Consider the following 20,316-nt stretch of genomic DNA (forward strand, 5'->3'; position numbering starts at 1 on the left):
TTGAAATCTTAACAAAAAGGTTATCTCAGAAAATTAAATGAACAGGTTTATCAAAGTTAAACAATCTATCTATTCATTAAGTATTTTACCAAAGCAAACTTAAAACTTATAATTACATAAATGTATACATTAAATACACATTTCTCATTACTTTGACTTTTAACCACCTTAAAAACATCAATATAAAAGTTTAAAGTTCATGTAAACACTAACAAATTTTCTATATTTCATACGGTACTTGAACCCTGGTACCAATGGTTCAGGTTTTAACCGGAGGCAGATTAGATACAATGAACACAATAGTAAACACATGGGAATACAACTTACAAATTAAGACAAATTTTCATTTCCAGAGAAGTAAGAACTCCCTAAACACATGCGTAAACAATGCAATTGCTTGAATGCATCTTAATATTATATATAATATATGTATTACTCCAGACAAGCCGAACAAAACCAATTTGTTGCATAAATGACATACAGCAACTAGCAAAACCACCAAAATAGAGAGCTAAAAAGGAAGGGAATTCTAACTTCACTTTGCTACTTGACTATTACCTATGCACTTATCACAACTTCAAAATGTTCCTCCTCGTGGCTCAATAATAAGTAGAGGCTGCAAATAACAATGGTGTTTTCAGTACAACTTAGAACTTAACCTTCGCCAAGGGTGTATACATGTGTTCGTGTGTGATGTGTGTGTAAAGAAACAGAAATATTGAGGTACCGTATCCAAGCTAACTGGTTTCCCATCTTCGGCAATTATATCAACAATTGTTCCAGATTGATCAGCCTAACAGAATAACAAATTATTATTAACACATACATAATGCTTCCTTCTCAGAGACATTGGATGGTAAGAGTGACAAGTCACAAGCTAAGATAACCAACCAATCTGGCCTTTCAGTTTCCATGACAATTATTCAGAGATATCTATTACATTTTACAGGACACACCTAGATTTCAAATTTCAGATTTGTTTATGTGGACCATGGTCCTTGCTATTCTTTCCTGATTTTAGGACATTCAGACCTTTGACTAAACTATTCAAACATGTATGTTAACTCTATGGGGCAAAGTCACACTATTTGTGATCAATCATAGTTTTCCAGTTATGAGGATACTCAATTTTGGATGTTAGAAATACGCCGAATTGTGGAAGAAAGCGAGTTACCTCAATCTCATTCATCAACTTCATTGCCTCAATAATGCATACTACTTGACCTTTCTGAACCTTGTCTCCAACCTGGTAAACATGAATAAATTATATTCAGGAGCAACCCACATACATATCACTTCCAAGTAAAAGAACAAATGACTCAAGAGTAGAGAGTAGCAAAGTAAATTATGCAGTTGATAAGAGTGTTGAGGTGAAAATTTCAACATAGTAAACTGAGTCAAATACTAATAATGTAGATAAAAGGGGATTGGTTAAAACGCGCCAAAAGGCGTCAAAGCACTACTTATACTGCAAGCTCCTAAACTGTCGTATTCAAAGATTTAATCAGTATAATAAAAATAATAGTTGATCAATTAACTTTTAACAAAACCCAGCCCACTTTGTCTAGAAACTGATATGTTTCTAACCAAACTCAGTGTGACAAGTTACCCAACCCACCCATCAATATCTCCAGATTGGCAGGGTTAATCTTGCGAGTATGAAAACCAGGTGAATGCATGCTCAACTGTTACCTTGACAAATGACGGAGCTCCTGGTGCGGGAGCACGGTAGAATGTTCCAGCCATGGGGGATTTCAGAGGCGGAAGTGAGAACTTTGGCTTTGCAAGGGGAGGTGATGCTGGTGCTGATGCAGAAGAAGCCAGTGGTGAAGAAGTAGGAGCAGCCTGTGGTGGGGGTGGTTGAGACTGAAACATAGCCTGGGGATGTGAAGATTGCATCATCATCATAGGAGGTGCAGGAGGCAGGGGCAAATCTTCCTTTTTTCTTATATGGACCTCACAATCATCTTGTTTTAGCTGCAGCTGAATTATGTCTCTTGAATCCACGAGCCTTAAAGAGAAGATAATAATAACACTGATTACCCCCTGAATAACTTAAAGCAATTGACTTTATACTGATATTAAAAGTATCTGTCAATCCTTGGAAACTTTAGTTTGTTATCCCATGTCACTTGACACATTTCAGAGGCTAACGCAAAAAAAGTAAAAAGAGATTTGAAAAGATAGTTATAAATGGATTTTCATCTAATATTTAAATTCAAAGAGACAGTTACATAACCATGAATTATAAATCGCTGAGCTACTCATGTTTTTTTAATAAGCAGAGATAAATCTACACATATTAACGAATGTCCACCATGACACTAATAGTTGATGGGTCATCACAGATACCACTCGGATCAAGGCCCAATGGTTGTGGAGTTTCATGTTAAACCTGATTTCATTCAGCCACGATACATGTGAGTGCCTGAGGAAATAATAGGGGCACTTCCGGATATATTCAGCTCGTTTCTGTAGTTGCAAAAACACCTCTCTGGTTGAAATGTGGCAATTTCAACCCATTATGTTTTTTGTACTTTTACTCTAATGGGTCAAAGTTGTTATTTTAAGAAATTAGCTAAAAATGAAAATGGTTAAATGGTTTAAAAGTCGCCCAGAGCCCCAAAGTTTATCCAAAATGCTTGATAATTTCCTGAAAACCGGCTATCGTTACCCAAACAACCCAAGCCCTACAACTTTGCCACATCTACTCGAGAGTAGCTGTAAGGACCTAATCCATGTCAACAAAATTTACTTGCAAGTGTGGGCATGGACATCACTGCTTGACTAAACCATGGAATTCTCATGATCTTATTTTTTGCATGTTTACACTCCCATAATCATGATTTGGTTCATTTGCGAACAAGTTTCCCCATAGGTTAGTTAGGGATGTCCAAAAGGATGTAGACGAAATAGCTATTTCTTGTAGAATAAAATAAGTAGTCAAGATGCAAAAGAAGAAACATATTGACATACTTAACAAGCCCTGCTACTTGGTTCATAAATGCTGATAAGGATGTAATATCAGGAACTGTGGTCTTAGAAGAAGATACTTTGCTTGATTCACCAGACTTCTCTGATGATAGTGCAGCATTTGATGATTTTCCATTAAAAATCTAAAGAGAAAAGATTGATGAAACAAGTAAAAAAATAATAAGATTTGATTTTATGCATTTTGTAATAGTATGTCGCGTACCTCATTAAGCTGAGCAGAAACTTTCATAACACCATTCTGGTTCCTCTTAGTTGCCTAAAAGATGGCTTGAAAAGTTAGCAAGTATATATAGGGCTACTTTTCAGTTCTCATATGAGTTGACGTAAGACTTCATACAAAGACGAATTTCTTTTATGGAGTTACAAATCTAAGAAGCGTTTTCCGGCACAGTAAGAGCATATTCAAAGGTGGCATTTAAACAAATTTTATGAATGGGTTCAACGGTTCAAATGTGTTAAAACTTAAAGGTCACCAGAAGTGTAATTTTAAGGCACCAAACTTCCAAACTGCTTTATTCAAGAAATTAGACTAATATTGCAATAATATTGGATTTGCAATCACAGTTAATTTGTAAATTATCCATTTTATTTATGAAGTCACATTTTGATTTTGGTCAACCCAACCCACCATAACCAGACCTGCTTTAACCAGTACTTAAAAGTTCTTGTTTCTAATCGTTTCCCAATACTTATCACCCAAAGCTTTTCATTAGCATTAGGTCTCATGATAGCTCATAATATTTAGGATATCTCAAAACAATCGACAAAGTAGTGTCCGTTTAGTTTTTAAGTATGCCCTTCACATGGTGGTTCCGTTCCATCATCATAGAAGATACAAAGAATAGCCATGATAGAAAGATAAAGACTGATCTAATCACCAACCAAAGTTACCAAAATCAGTTTCTATTGGAGGATGTATTTCAACTCATTTACTTATGAATGGGTCCGTTTAGTCATGCAAAGCCAAAAATAGTTAAAAAGGAAGTGAATCCAAAGTCAAGTGTGTTTTTCTTACATAAAACCTCGCAAATCACGTTATACGAGGAAAAAGTTATCATTAATATATGTAACTCATGTTTCCATAGTTTACTTCTAGAAGTAAATGCAGAACTGCAGACAGGAGGAAAAGAAAGAAATGGTATAACTTGAGGACACTGAATCTTAATTTGTTACATTAGACTGAGCAAAAATATCATATGCATATCCCGCCATACATCTATACAACTTTTTTTGACCAACGAATCCCAGAAAACTTCCAGCCAATTAGCATTGATCGGTGTATGCGTAAACTATTGATATCCTAAAATGACTATTTATACTGTTCTGTAATATTGCCAATTTCCCTTGTCATCATCCTTTTGTCTTGTCAAATCAAATATGGTGATTTAATTTACAACCAAATACATGGATTTAATGAAGCAAGTTACATGACAACACAGCCGGAGCTAAAATCAAATCATATCTGTCCTCATTGAGTCCAAAATAAAACAAGATATTGTAGAATAAAGTCCATTTTTCCTCACAAAACCTTGAACACTAGCATCTACACTTGAAAAGAGAAGCGAAAATTTCCAAAAAAGATAAGATAAACTACAGAATTTTAAAATGTGGGTCTCAGTCCCAAAAATCCAACTTTGCACCCTGAAGTTCAAGATTTTATAAGGTAATGGATCAAAAGACGCCTAAGTAGAGCGCCACTTAGGTAGTGGCAATGTCATGAACTGCCACGAAGGCCCGGTTGAGAACGTGGACATGTACATGGATTACCACTTATACACTAACGTATCGAATTGGCTCGGATCCTAAAATACAAGCCAATAACTTATTTTGTAAAAATTAGGCTTGACAACATTTTGGGGAGCTATCACAAGTTTGTCAAACTTTGTATTTTATGTCACATTTCTTGGCATTTTTCCCTATTAAAAACATACTCAATTCAATCATATCTAAATATATCAAACATTACCCTTAAAAGTCAACTACAAAAGGATCAAGAATGTAATTAAAAACCATAATAATAGCTACAAGTAATATAAAGAAAAAAATATTATTAAAAATATACCTGAATAATTCTAAGAGAAGAAGACCCAGAAAGCAAACACGAAGTGGATTTTAAATGTGAGGTGTTTGTGTTGATGGGATTGAGGTTCTTAGGACAAGGAACAGAAAAACAAGATGATGCCATGAGAATTTAATTTAGGGAAAATGTTGTAAGGATTATTAATATTGTTATTGATGATGATTTAAAATTGAAAAGTAGAAATGATGGAATTCTCAGTGTGGAAAGAAAGATGGTTGTAAACTTAATTGAATTTAATTGAATTTAATATAGATACCTAATATAACTTACATGATTCGATAACAAGAAAACAAAAAATTGAGGGATTTGATTAATAATAATTTAATTAATAATATAAGTATAGTGATTACAAAATTAATTTTTGAACAAACCCTAAAACGATAAACGAGAATGATAAATGATTACATTGAAAAGAGACGTTTGAATGACAACGGTCAGAAAATGCAAGGAATGTTGAGATCCCAAGATAGACAAGACCGCATATATGTAGAACAAAGAATTTCATAGCAGGTCCTTTCTTCAAGAATTTTAAGTACCCAAATGATTTCACAAGTCATAGAGGCCAAGGCTCTGTATTCAGCCTCTGCAAATGACCTAGAAATGGTGGCTTGCTTTTTACTTTTTCAAGAGATGAGAGAACCACCAAGAAAGAGATTGAACCCAGTGGTGCTCTTTCTAGTGGTTATCTTCTTGGCCCAATCAGAATCAACAGAGGCAGAGAGAGTAAGAGTGGTATCCTCTTTAAAGAGAATACCCTTACCAGGAGAGCCCTTGAGACATCTAAGAACTCTCATAGCAAGCCTTAAGTGAGAGTTAAAAGGATTATGCATAAATTGACTCAATATATGCACAGCATAAGCAATGTCAGGCCTGGTGAGAATTAAGTAGATTAACTTCCCAACAAGTTTTTGATAACCACAAATGTTCTCTAAAGGTTTGTCATTGTGAACAGAATCCTGAGGAACATGATTGAGTTCCATGGGAGTGGGAGCAGGCTTACACCCAAGTAATCCAAACTCATCAATTAGATCCAAAGCATATTTTCTTTGAGACATGCAAATACCTTCTTTAACATCTATTATTTCAATTCCAAGAAAGTATCTCAACTTTCCAAAGTCCTTTATAGAGAATTTAGAGTTTAAGAAGGATTTACAGTGATTAATTTCTTCCAAGGAGTTCCCAGTGATCACAATATCATCAACATAGACCAATAAAGCAATAAAGACATTTTCAACAGTTTTAGTGTAAAGTGAATAATCACTTTTGCTTTGTACAAAACCAAGCTCAACTAAAGCAGAATTCAACTTTTCATTCCACTTCCTAGGAGCCTGCTTTAGGCCATACAGAGATTTAATGAGCTTACAAACCTTGGGATCAGAAGGAGAATGATAGCCAGGAGGAGGTGTCATATACACATCCTCATCAAGATCACCATATAGAAAGGCATTGTTAATGTCCATTTGATAAATAGGCCATCTATTTTTCACAGCTATAGAAATCAAACATCTAATGGTCACCATTTTCACAACAGGGGAGAAAGTTTCATCAAAGTCAATGCCAAACTTTTGGCTATAGCCCTTGGCAACAAGTCTAGTCTTGTACCTATCTATTTCACCATTGGATTTGTATTTGATCTTATAGACCCATTTGCACCCAATGGGCCTCCTCTTATGAGGAAGATCAGTGAGAACCCAAGTATTGTTCTTATACAATGCCTCAATTTCCTTATTCATGGCATCAACCCATAAGGGATCTCTAGCAGCCTCCTCATAAGAGTTAGGCTCATGGTGCTTGTTAAGATTAGAGATAAAACAAGAAACTTCAGAATTGAGTCTAGAGTAGCACACAAAGTTAGAGATACTATGTCTAGTTTTTTTACTTAGCACATAATCACCAAAATGTTTAGGAGTCTTAGTAGTCCTATTAGACCTTCTAAGGGTAGGAGGATTGTCAACCCTATGAGCATTGTTATCAGAATTAGTTTCATTATTACCCTCAGGTATGATATTGTCATCATCAGATGTTGCAATGGACTCATGGTTCCTGGCAGATGCATCAATACTGCCAGAGGAACAAGTTACCCTGCCCTCATCCTCATGATGGTTTAATCTCCCTTCATCATTGGGTTCTTGGACTGTTGGCTTCTCATTTTCAAAAACAAAGTTAAACTTATTTGGAGAAGTTTTATTTTGATTATTTGAAGTAGGGTTATGAGATTAATTCAACATCTTTAAAGGAAAAATATTGTCATAGAATTTGACATCCCTAGAGAACAAAATGCTCTTATTATCCAAACTGAAAAGTTTATAGCCTTTCTTCTCATTGGAGTATCCAATAAGAATACACCTTTGAGATCTACTAGCAAACTTATCATGATTATTGAGAATAGTTGAAAAACAGAGACAACCAAAAGCCCTAAGGTAGGAGAGATTTGGTTCATTATTATAAATTAGCTCATAAGGTGACTTTCCAGAGAGAACAAAAGAGGGTGACCTGTTAATCAAGTAGGTAGCAGTTAGAACACACTCAGACCATAAATACAGAGGCAACCTCCTTGAAACATAAGGGCCCTTGCTACATTTAGCAAGTGCCTATGTTTCCTCTCAACAATCCCATTCTGTTGAGGTGTGTAAGGAATAGATGTTTGATGGATAATGCCATTTTTATCAAGAAATGAGTTCATTCTTTAGTTAATGAACTCACTTCCATTGTCACTTCTTATTATTTTGACATTCCTTTTAAACTGGTTTCTCAACAGATTGTGAAAGCTAATGAAATTGTCATAAGTTTCATCTTTGGTTTTAAGTAAGTACACTCAAACAGCCCTAGTGTAGTCATCCACAATAGTGAGAAAGTATCTATAACCTTCTCTACTTTGGACCTTGTAGGATCCCCAAAGGTCAAGATGAACCAATTCTCCAAGAGAATTAGTCTCATGCACACTTAAAGGAAAGGGATCCCTAGTTTGTTTAGCCTTGTGACAAATTTCACAAGGAGTGGTAGTGACATTATCCAAGTTCAGTATCTCTTTTAGGGTAGCAAGAACAGGATCAGAGGGGTGACCTAATTTGTTATGCCAAACTTGTGTAGACAAGTGGCATTGAAAATTCACATGATTGTTAACAACAGTCCTACCTTTTATTTCATTAAAGATGTATAAACCATCCTTTTGATTACCACTCCCAATCACTTTCTTGGTTTGTAAATCCTGTATAACACACTTATATTGATCAAAACCTATGAAAGCTTTGCTGTCTCTAGTTAAACTATGAACAGATAGCAAGTCGACACAGTATTCAGGAACAAATAGAACACCAAACAGAACAATGTTTTCAGTGAGTCTAAGATCACCAATCTTGAGAATTCTAGCCTGAGTCCCATTTGGGTGTCCCACAGTGAGACCCAGACCAGATATGTCATAAACATTAAACAAAGTATCATCATTACATGTCATGTTAGAATTAACACTAGAATCCACAATCCAGCCATTTGAAGGTTTATTATCTTTTAAACTTACATTTGAGCAGAAAAATCTAGTAAAGTTGGAATTAAAGAAGTGATTTGAGTTAAAAATAGTACCTACCATGTTGGAATAAACACCTTTGGAAGGAGACTTATCATTCAAGATAGACATGAGTTTGGCATATTGATCAGAAGTAAGAGATATGTTAGGATTAGACTCTGATCCAGAACTGGGACCAGGTCCAAGACAAAAAGAACCAACACCCTTGGATAAACCAGTGCTAGAAGATTGAGAACTAGAAACATCATTGACCAAAGCATTATGACTATTCATAGGTTTAAACAGATGTTGAGGAGAATAAGAGGAGTTTCTTCTTGCAGGGTACACCTCTCCATACCCAGGTGGATAACCAACAATTTCAAAGCATCTTTCAATGGTGTGTCCAATTTTATGGCACTTATCACATTTGATAGTGGTGTTAGGATTTCTCCTATTTGTCAAAAACTTTGTTATACTCAAAATTTTTGTTATTTTCAGAATTTCTATGATTAAAATTTCTAGTTCCAAAAGGTTTTCTTCCATTATCAAAGTTTTTAGCCAAAAAAGCAGTGTTGTTAGGTTTCAAAACAGTTTCAGACATATGACCACCCCTGTGAGACTCTTCTCTAGATATGATAGCAAAGGTTGTCTTGACACTGGGAAGAGGATCTCTGAGTAAAATGTTACTTCTATCAGGTAAATAGATTTCATCAAGACCCATTAGGAATTGCATTAAATTTAAAAGTTGTTGGTGTTCTTGAAAATCTTTGGCAGCATTACAAGTACATGTAGGTAACTTCAAAAGAGAATCAAATTGTTTCCAAAGAGAGTTTAATTTGTGGTAATATTCTGACACAGAAGTCCCATTTTGACACAAAGAGTTAATTCTATGATGAAGGTTAAAAGTAATTGATCCATCAACTTTGTCATAAGTTTCTTTTAGTTCTTCCCAAACAGTTTTAGCATTTTTAGAAAAAATTTGTCCAGGATATAATTCCTCAGAAACAGAACTTAAGATCCAAGATAACACTATAAAATTGCACCTATCCCATTGCTTAGCAAGAATTTCATTGTCAACAGATCTTTCACAATTACCATTGATAAATCCCATTTTATTTTTGGTTTCAAGAGCAAGTTCCATAGCACAAGCCCACACTCTATAATTCTCAGTACCTTTAAGTTTAAGACTGATTAATGGTGTTCCAGTAGTGTCACTAGCATGTAAATACAATTCATCTCTAAAGTCAAGCTTACTTATTAAAGTAGCAAACACATTATCAGGTTCAAAGGGATTCATATCAGCCATTTAAGCAACAACCAGAGAACAAAGACAGATAAAAGAAAGAACAAAACACACAACCTAAAGAACCAACAAGCAAGAGGCCAGATTCCAGAACACCAAAGTGTCTGAACAGGTATTACTTGAGATTCTCTCTTCTACCAAAGAAAAGGTTAGCATAGAATATTAAGATAACTAATAAATCAAGTAAACACACAAATAGCAGCAGAAGACATCATAAAGCATATATTCATAAAGAGGACACACAAACAAGTAAATTAAGCAAAGAGAGCAGCAAGGAAAGTAAAGGGATCCAACCCTATAGGCCAAACTCTCTGTGTCTAGAGCACTCTAAACACAAAGCAATTTGCTACAGAGAAGGTAGGTAAAGAAACTCACAGTGGGATTTCCAACAGTAATTCCATTTGATATAAACCAGTAAGGGTCCAAGATTTAAGGTTAAAGAAATAGATATACAAGGAATATCTAAATCTAAACCAGCTATAAGGATTCAAGAAACTAATATGATCTAAAAAGATCTAATCAGTTAAAAGAATCAATGGATCTACACAAAAGCAAGCCTACAAACCCTTAAAGAAGAGGAGGCCCACACAAAGGTAGATGAGGAAGAATCAATCTATCAACACTCACAGCCTAGAAAGAGAAGGTGTGTTGATAGAGAAACAGTAATCAATCGATTCGAAATCTGCCCTAAAAAGAGAGATCCCCAAATCGGGATAAACCCTAGAAAAATAAATAAAATAAAAAAAATATCAGTAAAATCAATTGAACAAACCCAAGTCTAATCAAGATATAAGCCAACCTGGCTCTGATACCATGTAAGCTTAATTGAATTTAATATAGATACGTAATATAAACTTAGATGATTCAATAACAAGAAAGCAAAAGATTGAGATAGTCATATGGGATTTGATTAATAATAAAAGTATAGTGATTACAAAATTAGTTTTTGAACAAACCCTAAAAAGATAAACCAGAATGATAAACGATTACATTGAAAAGAGACGTTTGAATGACAACGGTCAGAAAATGCAGGGAATGTTGAGATCCCAAGATAGACAAGACTGCATATATGTAGAACAAAGAATTTCATAGCAGGTCCTTTGTAAACTAGGAATGATACATCTAGTCCTTCAGTCTTCTCCTTCTTTCCTTTCTACAGCTTTAGTCCTTTATCTTTAATAATGTTCAGTACAACATCAAAGTTCTAATCTGCAAATGCAACATTTTAAGTAAGATAAAAATACTTAAGTTGTATAAACAACAATGGTGGGTAAACTAAACTACACCGGCCACTTCACAGAATCAGAGTCACCATACGCACCAAAATTCCAAAACACTTTATGCAATGTTTTTGTGTAAAAAATCCATATGGATAAATGATGAAGGTTGTGAATGATGACAAAACATGTTTGACTTACATCATTACATGTAGTCACGTGTAGTGGTAAAAAAAATATATTTCTACTTATGGTTGATTTTAAATTTAACTAGTTTTTAACCCGCGCTTCGCCGCGGACGCTGATATAATAGTAAAGAAGGAACATTATAAGCAGACGTTTTATGTAATTATATGTATGTACATTTTTAAGCTCATATTTTGAGAATGTTATGTTATTCTAAGAAAATGGTAAAGCGTATGTCCTGGCCCATAAAGTATTCATACAAGTATATAAAGTTTGACACCATTGAATTAGCCCAAATCATTAGCCCATCAAAAACTTACTCTTTTTTAATATAAGTATATAAAATAAAATAATAATATATATTATAGATTAAGAAAGCAATTAAAGATTTGTGAGCTGTGACTTGTGTCACTTGTTCAATAAGCTACATGCCTACATTTACCACCTGTCCACTATACTCCTCCACCCACCATTTTATTAGTCATTACCTGGGTTTCTTTCTTCCTTGTATCAATTACCCTTCCATCTTCACGTTATTCTCCATTTTTCTTTTCTGTGACATGCATAACAATTTGCAAATAGTATTTCATGGCATATATTCAACAATATATCAGATTTCATAACATTTTAGTCTATTTATTTGCTAAAGATGATAACGTTGCCATCGAATCATCGAGATGTGGAGATTTCGAGATTGGCCAGAAAAAGGAGAGTAAGTTTTTCTCCCATGTTACATATTTCTCATTTCTTTTATTATATAAAAAACCATTTTCATTTTTTTATACCGAAGAATTTGTAGCTGTGGTGTTTGTTATCGGTGTTGTACTGTTGTTTTTCGATAATGTTTGTTACTGATATGATAAAGAATTTTTATATCTTGCTTAAGAAGATGCACAAATTGAAGTTGTTGATAGACAATCAGAGAAAACGTTGGTTGTTCCCGGTATTTTACCTACGTTTTTGGTGCATGTTTATGTGTGTTGTAAGTTATGCTTTTGGATTTGTACCGGTAACTATTGTGAGCATGATGGACTTTGTGTTTTGGAAAGCAAAAAAGGAAAAGAAAAACGAATAGAAAAGATGAGGCCCATCAAAAGATTAAAATAAAACCCCCTTGTGAGATGGCACAAATACTCACGCACGGGTTTTAATTGATATATAGGAAATTTTCGAGATATGGTATATTTTTTAATTTTTTTTAATCGATTTGCATTAAATAGTTATGTACTTATCATAAAAGATAAGAGTGAGTTTTTAATATGAAAAACTATAATTATTTTATGCGAATGAAATGAAGTCTATAAAACATTTAGGAATTTCTAAAAAATTAATCTAATTTAAAGTGATTTATAATTTTTAGTAACATTTTTTTTTCTTTTTTTTAATGATTTGGTTTGTAATTACCATGTCTAGTTTAAAGTACGGACAATTATATCTCAAAATATCTCAGGTTGAATAAAAAAATATCTTAAATTGATAATAAGCAACAAAAGTTGATCAAAAAATATAAACAGATTTTGTCTAGCAAAAGTATTACAAAATGAAAATAATATATAGTTCAATGTTTTGGATTTTATTCTTTTCATTTTATTTTATCTATACTTTTTTACATTCAAACTTACATATATTCATAAATTATCTTATTTTAAAAATGTTATAAACATAAAGTGTAGTTAACGCGAGCATAAATCTACCTTTTATAAAATAATACAGATATAGATTCATAATAATTAGATTTATGCTGCACAATGCGGCGGTAGAGGTAGTGATGGCGGAGGTGGTGGCGGTGATGGGGTGGTAGTGGGGATGACAGTGGGACGGCGGTGGAGGCGACGATGATAGTAATTGTAAGGAATAATTGATGCTAAAGGTGATAGTGTAATTATTATAATTGTTAATACATCTATATTGTAATTGTTTCAATAAGGATATTATAAGTATATTAGATGGAGATGTTTAAATTAGTGTATAAAAGAGATAGGTATTTTTGATTTTTCAAAAGTAGAAAGTTTTTTAAAAAAAAAGAATGATCTATTTTCATAGATAGTGTAAATTTATATAAATAAAATAATAATTTATGTGGTTAAAATATTAAAGTTTTGTAAGATGGTTAAAGCTAAAAGAAAAGATTAAAGATCAGGGTTCAAAGTGGAACATGTCAGAAGAAAAAGGACTAAAGAGTGAAGGCTGTTATCTCATCCATATGTATATATATCGCCTTTTATGTCAATTTTAGGGGTATAACTTTCTGGTATCTTCTTCCCAAAAATTTTAGGGTTCATCAAAATTATCTGTATCTATATATTATACATATATATATTAAAAGCAAATACATTATATCAATCAAAACCGCATTACATCAATAATCTACTCTATCTCCGCCGCTACCACTGTCACCGCCGCCGCTAGCGCCGCACGTTACCACCATCCGTCACCGCCGTCGCTATCACACCGCCTTCTAGTATACTGTAACAATAATACTTTCTGTTAATAATAATTAGATCCACGATTTTTATCATTCTGAAACTCAAAAATGAATCGGATATATACGAATCGGTATCGGATTCCATCAAAATGTCGCGAAAATGTATTTCCTCTTTTCTTTCTCCTTCTCCTCAGATTTTTAAGGGTTTTTTCTAAAATATATTATTTCTTGCAAATTGTCAATAAATTGTGTGTTTTTTTTTCTTGTGTGTAGTTTTACTATATTGGTGTTTTGTTTGTTGTATATATATTTATGGTTTCTTGGTTTGTTTGTTTGTGTTTTTTTCTTGTGTGTATAGTTTTTTTATATTATTTATTGGGTTTAGTTTGTTACTAAATAAATATGGTTTGTTTGTTTGTTTTCTGTAGTTGGATAGATTCATACCGAATCGATCGGCTATATTGATTGGGATTATGCAAAATACTGTTTAACGGGAGGCAAGGATAAGGAACATGGTGACGGCTCACCTTCCGCAAGGATAGATTTAAAGTTTGTGGCTTGATTTTAAAATTTACGTGTGCCAAGTTTTAGAATGTGGTTTATTCACAGGATCCATCCATTATTATCTGTGTTGTTTTTAATCACCCCTTGTTATCGTTTCATGATCAGATACCTAATATGCAGGTTTTTTTTGTTGATTGATTACAGACCCCAGAAAGAACATTGGAAGCTCCAGATCTTGTGGATGATTTTTGCTTGAATCTTTTGGATTGGGGAAGCAGCAATGTTCTTGCGATTGCTCTTGGATCAATAGTGTATCTGCGGGATGCTACAGATGGTAATACATTAGAACTTGTGACTGTAGATGATGAGAGTGTCCCAGTGACTAGTGTCAGATGGGCACCTGATGGACGTCACCTTTCAGTTGGTCTAGACAACGCTGATGTCCAGATTTGGGACTTGGCTGCTAACAAATTGGTATGTATCTTATATATATGATTTATTTTATTTTATACAAGTTCTGAACTTGGGTGGTTTTGGGTTTTTCTGAGCCATTTAGGGAAGTTAAATAGAAGGGGCTGAATATGTTGACGCCTTGACGGGTCAGTATGGGATGCATAATAAGAAGATTGTTCAAGAAAATTGTTTTGCTTAATTAACCCGTTTCTTAATCTGCCCAACCCTGTCTCTTTCGCCAACTCTAGTTTTGAATACTAATTGACTCTTTTGATTTGAAACAGTTGCGAACCATCAGAGGTGGTCATCAATCGCGGGTTGGTGCATTGGACTGGAACAACCGCATTCTCACTACAGGAGGAATGGACTCCCGGATTGTAAACAATGATATTAGAGTCAGATCACCCATAGTGGAAGCCTACTCTGGCCACCACCAAGAAATTTGTGGCTTAAAGTGGTCAGCCTCTGGTCAGCACTTAGCCAGTGGTGGAAATGACAGTCTTCTTCACATTTGGGACAGATCCATGGCTTCTAGGAATGCCCCAACTCAATATCTTCACAGGTGCGTGGATCACCTTGCAGCAGTGAGAGCCCTTGCTTGGTGCCCGTTTCAAGATAATCGTTTGGCTTCCGGAGGTAGTGAGGGGTGTATCAAATTTTACAACACAAGCAATGGTGCCTGCTTGAACTCTGTTGACATAGGGTCACAAGTGGGTGCACTTGGGTTTGCACAGAACCAGTTGACTCTGTGGAAGTACCCGTCAACGGTTAAGATGGCTGAGCTTACTGGCCATACTTCAAGAGTTCTTTTCATGGCACAGGTATTGTCAAAAATCATTTAACATTTTCTTTTTTTGTTAAGTTTGATTATAGTTTAAACATTGGTGATTGGTCTCTAATGATAATAATGATTTTTGTTTGCAGAGTCCAGATGGATGTACAGTTGCATCTGCTGCAGACGAGACATTGAGATTATGGAACGTTTTTGGGATCCCTGAGGTGGCTGCTAAAGCTGCACCTAAAGCGTCCCCCGAACCATTTGCTCACCTTAACCGTATGCGTTAGTTAACGAATACAGTTCAGGTGAGTTCTGAGGCAGTTGCACATGTGGAGTACATAGTTGACAGTAAGTATCAACTTATGGATATTATTGGAATAGTGGATAAAGTTTGTGTCTTGAAGTTGAATTTGATGATAACTTGCCATTTAACCTTATCTGTTATGTTAATCAGACTTTAAACTTCAGACCATTTTCATGTTGTGGCTTAGTAACTGTCAATTTTTGTACCATTTTTGTTTGTTTGTTTGTGTGTGTGTGTGTGTGTATATATATATATATATATCTGTTGGTGTGGATATTGTTGGATAATGAAACATTGTTTTAACTGATTTGTAGTACTAAAAGTTGCTCTTTTTTATGCAGTTTAACAAGTTTTCTTTGATTAAACATTAACTTAATAAATTTTAAGTCATGAGGTAGTATACATGTGTTAAATGATACACAAACGGAAGTAGTTTCTTTTACCTTTTTAAGTTTTAATAGAAGTTCTAACCTAAAGTTGTGTATATAAATTTATCTTGAGTGGTTGACTATATTATGTTTCATACTTTCGTGTATACAAATACTAATTTCTTCAGATTTTGTTGAGACGAAAACTTAATCATATTTTTGGAACATTTAGAAATGTTAGAAGGCTTATGCATTAACTTCTCATCTCAAAGAATCTAATGAGACTCACTTTTCAAACTGAACACGAACGTGATATTTCTTTTTTAGAAAAAATTATGGAGACGGGTATAGATGTTATTGGCAATATATCAATTAAGTTCCATGAGTTAGTTTTGCTTAAAACTAGAATTTGGATGCTGTACATAAGATAGTTTGGTTTTATTCATCTTTGTGGTGACTTGTTTGGTAAGTTATATTCCTTCTTTTTCTTTTTTTTTTCTTTTTCAACTTACTCTACACCCATGTTCAATTTCTTTTATAAACTATATTTTATACCTTCTATTCATTCATCTTCTATTTTCTTTATACACTAGTCATAAAAGTTGTTTTCTTGACCTTGAAAGGTTGGAGATCAAGATGAAAAGCTAGCAGAGGGTATCAAGCTATATGCTATTCCAACAATACAAACCTCGAAGCAAGTACTTGGTGATCTTGTCACGGCATGAGATGTACTTATAGCATCTCTTTTATGTGAGGTCAGAGCTTGTTATGGTTAGTGAGTGGAATGCTTATTATTATTACCTGTTGGTGATTATAGGTGTATGCAAAGGTTGAAAAGACATTTTTTTTTACTCAAAGAAAATAGGATGCTGATGAGGTCTCTTTGGCGTCGACTAATAGTGTTACTTCTGAGGCATTACCTGGTGATATATCTCAACATTATAGAGAAAGAACATTGAATGGATTCAGACAAGGAAATTTACTGCTCTTGTTGCTACTAATGTTGCTTTTTGGGGGCTTGATACACCCAACGTTGATTTAGTAAGTTCCAGTAATGTTTTATCATAATGATTTTTTCCTTGGTAGATTATTTAGAGTGTGTTTGTGTTTTGGACTTGATTACCTGATTGTCTGATTCTAAGGGGTAAGATAATCAGTTCCATACTAGCTGCAACAGACCTGATTATCTAAAAGTAATATAAGATTTCCTCTTTGCCATCTTTTAGCCTTTTTTTTAAAAGAGTTTCATACCCCTTTCATATATCATTTTTCATAAAAAAGAACATCTTTATTTTCAGTAATTAAAATATTGTAAACATCTAAATTTCTGATTCTTGAATATCATATAATTACTTTCAAATCACAGATCCATACAACTCCTTACTGAGCTTTCTGGATGCAATCGTGACATGTAATGTAGGGGTAACTCGCGGCCGGGACTCGACTCGGCCGGAGTCTGAATCAGAAGTTTTTGGCAACTCTGGGAGTATTCGGATTGATATAGAAATAAAAATTCCTGGTGTTATATGTAATTGAAACTTAGAAATGGACTAGAAAATTCAAACGTAATTAAAATTAAAACATAAAGATAATACTTCAAAGTTCAAACTTAATGGTTTAGAAACATAAACATAAATACTTCAAAGTTCAAACCTAATTTTCTATTAATTTTTTTTTAAAAAAGTTGACCATCTTTACCTGACCCTGAGTTTGACCCAAGTTTACCTGAATTGACGGAAATCACGGAATATTCTGACTTTGACCCGAGTTTAACCCGTTGACTGATTATGTAGTCCGAGTTGCACAAACTTTACTCCCCAGTCCTCTGAGTCTGAGCAATCCGTTGACTTGTACAACATTGGTGACATGTACTGTTTTTTTTTTTCCTTATGTTATCCACTATGAACTCCTGAAAGATCCCTAGACCTTTTTGCTCACCGATCTGGTAGAACAAGGCGTGCAGGATAGGAAGGTAGAGTTATTCTGATGTTTACAAATATTGAGGAGAACAATTAGATCTCTTGAGCGTAATGCGGGATGCAAATTTGAGTGTTCAAGTCCTCCAGCTGTAAAAGATGTTTTGGAGTCTTTGGCTCAGCAAGTTGTTGCCACACTTGCTGGTGTTCATCGTGCGTCTGTGGGGTTCTTCACTCCAACCACAGAAAAGCTTTATGAAAAAAACAGGGTGCAAGTGCACTTGCTGCTTCCCTTGCACAATTGAGTGGTTTCTCAAAGCCTCCATCATCCCGTTCGCTTATCACGCATGAGCAGGTGAGTTACGTTACCTTTTTTGCTTATCTTTTATATTTGCATGAGACTATTTGAATTTATTAGGATTAGAGGTGGAAAAATGATGGTTTTGGTAATGAGTGCAAACAATAATTTTTGTTATATGTAGAAGTGGGGATAGTCAGATACTCAGATTGACCTGAAACACCCTATATGAAGACCATTTTCTTTTTCCTAATAACTAGTATGTCAAAGTCTATATTACTTCAATAATTAGATAATCTTCTGAATAAATTGTTTACGAGGTTTTATGGATTAATCGTGCACTTTGGGCAACCTTTTAGCTGTTGACCAATTTGTTTGACCAGTTAAAGATATAGCGTAGCTAAGTTATAATCCCATTTGTAGGTATTGGGTCGAAATTACTTCCTCTAGTTTGGAGAGTGTCTGTATGTGTATATATCTCTATCATTATATTTGTTTTCTTCGTTCATTATGTGGGGTTAATTATGAATGGTTGCATTACAGGGATGGACTATGTGCTACTGACCAGGGATCCCACTTTATCAAGAGGGTTCATCTCAGCTAGAACCGTTACTGGATTCTTGTCTGATGTTTATGCAATTGCTGATGAACTTGGAATACTACATATAATTGCGGAAGAGATCCTTTTTTTTGTATTTAGACTAATTTTCTTTCACAAGAGATCTATTTTTCCTGACATTTATCTTTTTTAATCAGGTTCAGGGACCAGTATTTGATCTACCAGAAAATATCGCCAAAAAGCAACTAGAGCCTGCTCACCTGGCAACAATATTACATAAGTTACAAAGGTGAAGTTCGATTTTGTAGAGAGTACTATATCTAAAGATTGGAACTTTGACCCATTTGCTTATAGACTGGGTTAAATTCAGGGCTGGGCATTTTAATCCCAAAAAGGGTCAAATAATATTTTTAGCTAAAATGAGAATGGACAGGTAAATCGAGTAAATTTATTATCTTAAATAAACCGAAATAGGTCAAAATTATATTGAGTAAACTAGGCTTTTAACTCCAAATCATTTTTTTTATAACATCCTAACCAGTCTACTTCATTACTGATTTTTATCGGGTGTCTTATTTGCTGTTGCCAGCATCACAAGATGATGTTCCAGCAGGTGACTTTTATGGTAGGTTCTCTAACAGGGAGAAGTTCCAGGGGAGCTGGTTCAAAGGGGAGGGTTTTTTTTTTTTTTTTTTTTGGGGGGGGGGGGGGGGGGGGGGAGGGACAGTTGTTCCCGTGTTGGTAGCAGATTATCATCAGATGATGGAAATGCCTTCAGGCAAGGTGGTAGGACTTAGGAGTGATTGGCTATAGTCCCTTGGGAGAGGTACCGCCGTTCCAGTTCTTTATTCCAAACTAAAGACAGGTAATATGTTAGGATTCTGGTTAACATATTTTCTTTCAACTTCACTTTTGCTAAAAGTGGCAGAATTGGGTGGATCGGGTGACATGTTAAAACTGAGGTGGGTCAAAATTCGCAAGTTTTGGCACGAGGAGGTATGGAGGTTTTGGACAGTTTTTTTTTTTTATATACTTTTTTAGGCATTGCTGCTCAATTTTTGTGTGTAAAAAAATTCATATGGATAAATGATGAAGGCTGTTCGTGATGAGAAAACATTTTTGACTTACATGTAGTGTTATAGTCATTTTTTTTCTTCTTCCGCTCGATTTCCATCATTTTTCAACAAATGATATATGTTTTTAAGAATCAGTTTGATGCCAGTAGTTCTCTTAAAAGTTCTTTCTTCTAATTCCATTCTTTGAATTATGAAATATCATGATCAAGTTGATAATCCTTTTACTTTTATAATAATATGACATGTGTAATCCATTTATTCTCTTTTATCTCTTCCCTTAAAATTTTCATTTCCTGTCATTCTAAGTTATTGGTGCATATACGATGGAGAGGGCATTCACGTTGCAATTTTGC

General features: G+C 34.4%; 2 protein-coding genes and 1 pseudogene across 2 annotated transcripts; 2 read left to right on the forward strand and 1 right to left on the reverse strand.

The window, feature by feature from the left end:
* Positions 1-317: 317 nt before the first annotated feature.
* LOC122607369 (biotin carboxyl carrier protein of acetyl-CoA carboxylase 1, chloroplastic-like) lies at positions 318-5,299 on the reverse strand. The gene is made up of 7 exons (XM_043780330.1): positions 5,057-5,299; positions 3,197-3,250; positions 2,977-3,116; positions 1,693-2,011; positions 1,175-1,246; positions 728-793; positions 318-616 (listed from the first exon to the last, which is right to left on the reverse strand). Exons 1-7 carry the CDS (start codon positions 5,177-5,179, stop codon positions 578-580), a joined length of 813 nt encoding a protein of 270 aa, XP_043636265.1. The 5' UTR covers positions 5,180-5,299; the 3' UTR covers positions 318-577.
* Positions 5,300-14,409: 9,110 nt separating this feature from the next.
* LOC122608967 (cell division cycle 20.2, cofactor of APC complex-like) lies at positions 14,410-16,986 on the forward strand (the record flags this gene model as incomplete). The annotated part of the gene is made up of 4 exons (XM_043782034.1): positions 14,410-14,685; positions 14,949-15,485; positions 15,589-15,790; positions 16,738-16,986. Coding segments are annotated over 3 exons (954 nt in total), but the record flags the coding sequence as incomplete, so codon positions are not given.
* On the forward strand, positions 15,805-19,390 carry LOC122608968 (annotated as a pseudogene).
* The last annotated feature ends 926 nt before the right edge of the window (positions 19,391-20,316 follow it).

This window comes from Erigeron canadensis, chromosome 7, assembly GCF_010389155.1.
Source record: "Erigeron canadensis isolate Cc75 chromosome 7, C_canadensis_v1, whole genome shotgun sequence".
Taxonomy (NCBI): Eukaryota; Viridiplantae; Streptophyta; class Magnoliopsida; order Asterales; family Asteraceae; genus Erigeron; species Erigeron canadensis.

Bases quoted from the DNA above. Each gene is read 5' to 3' on its own strand.
- LOC122607369 (XM_043780330.1), bottom strand. From the start codon at position 5,179: ATGGCATCATCTTGTTTTTCTGTTCCTTGTCCTAAGAACCTCAATCCC. The intron at 3,251-5,056 runs GTATATTTTTAA...GCCATCTTTTAG, and splicing joins CTTCTCTTAGAATTATTCAG to GCAACTAAGAGGAACCAGAA. The intron at 617-727 runs GTACCTCAATAT...TGTTATTTGCAG, and splicing joins AACCAGTTAGCTTGGATACG to CCTCTACTTATTATTGAGCC.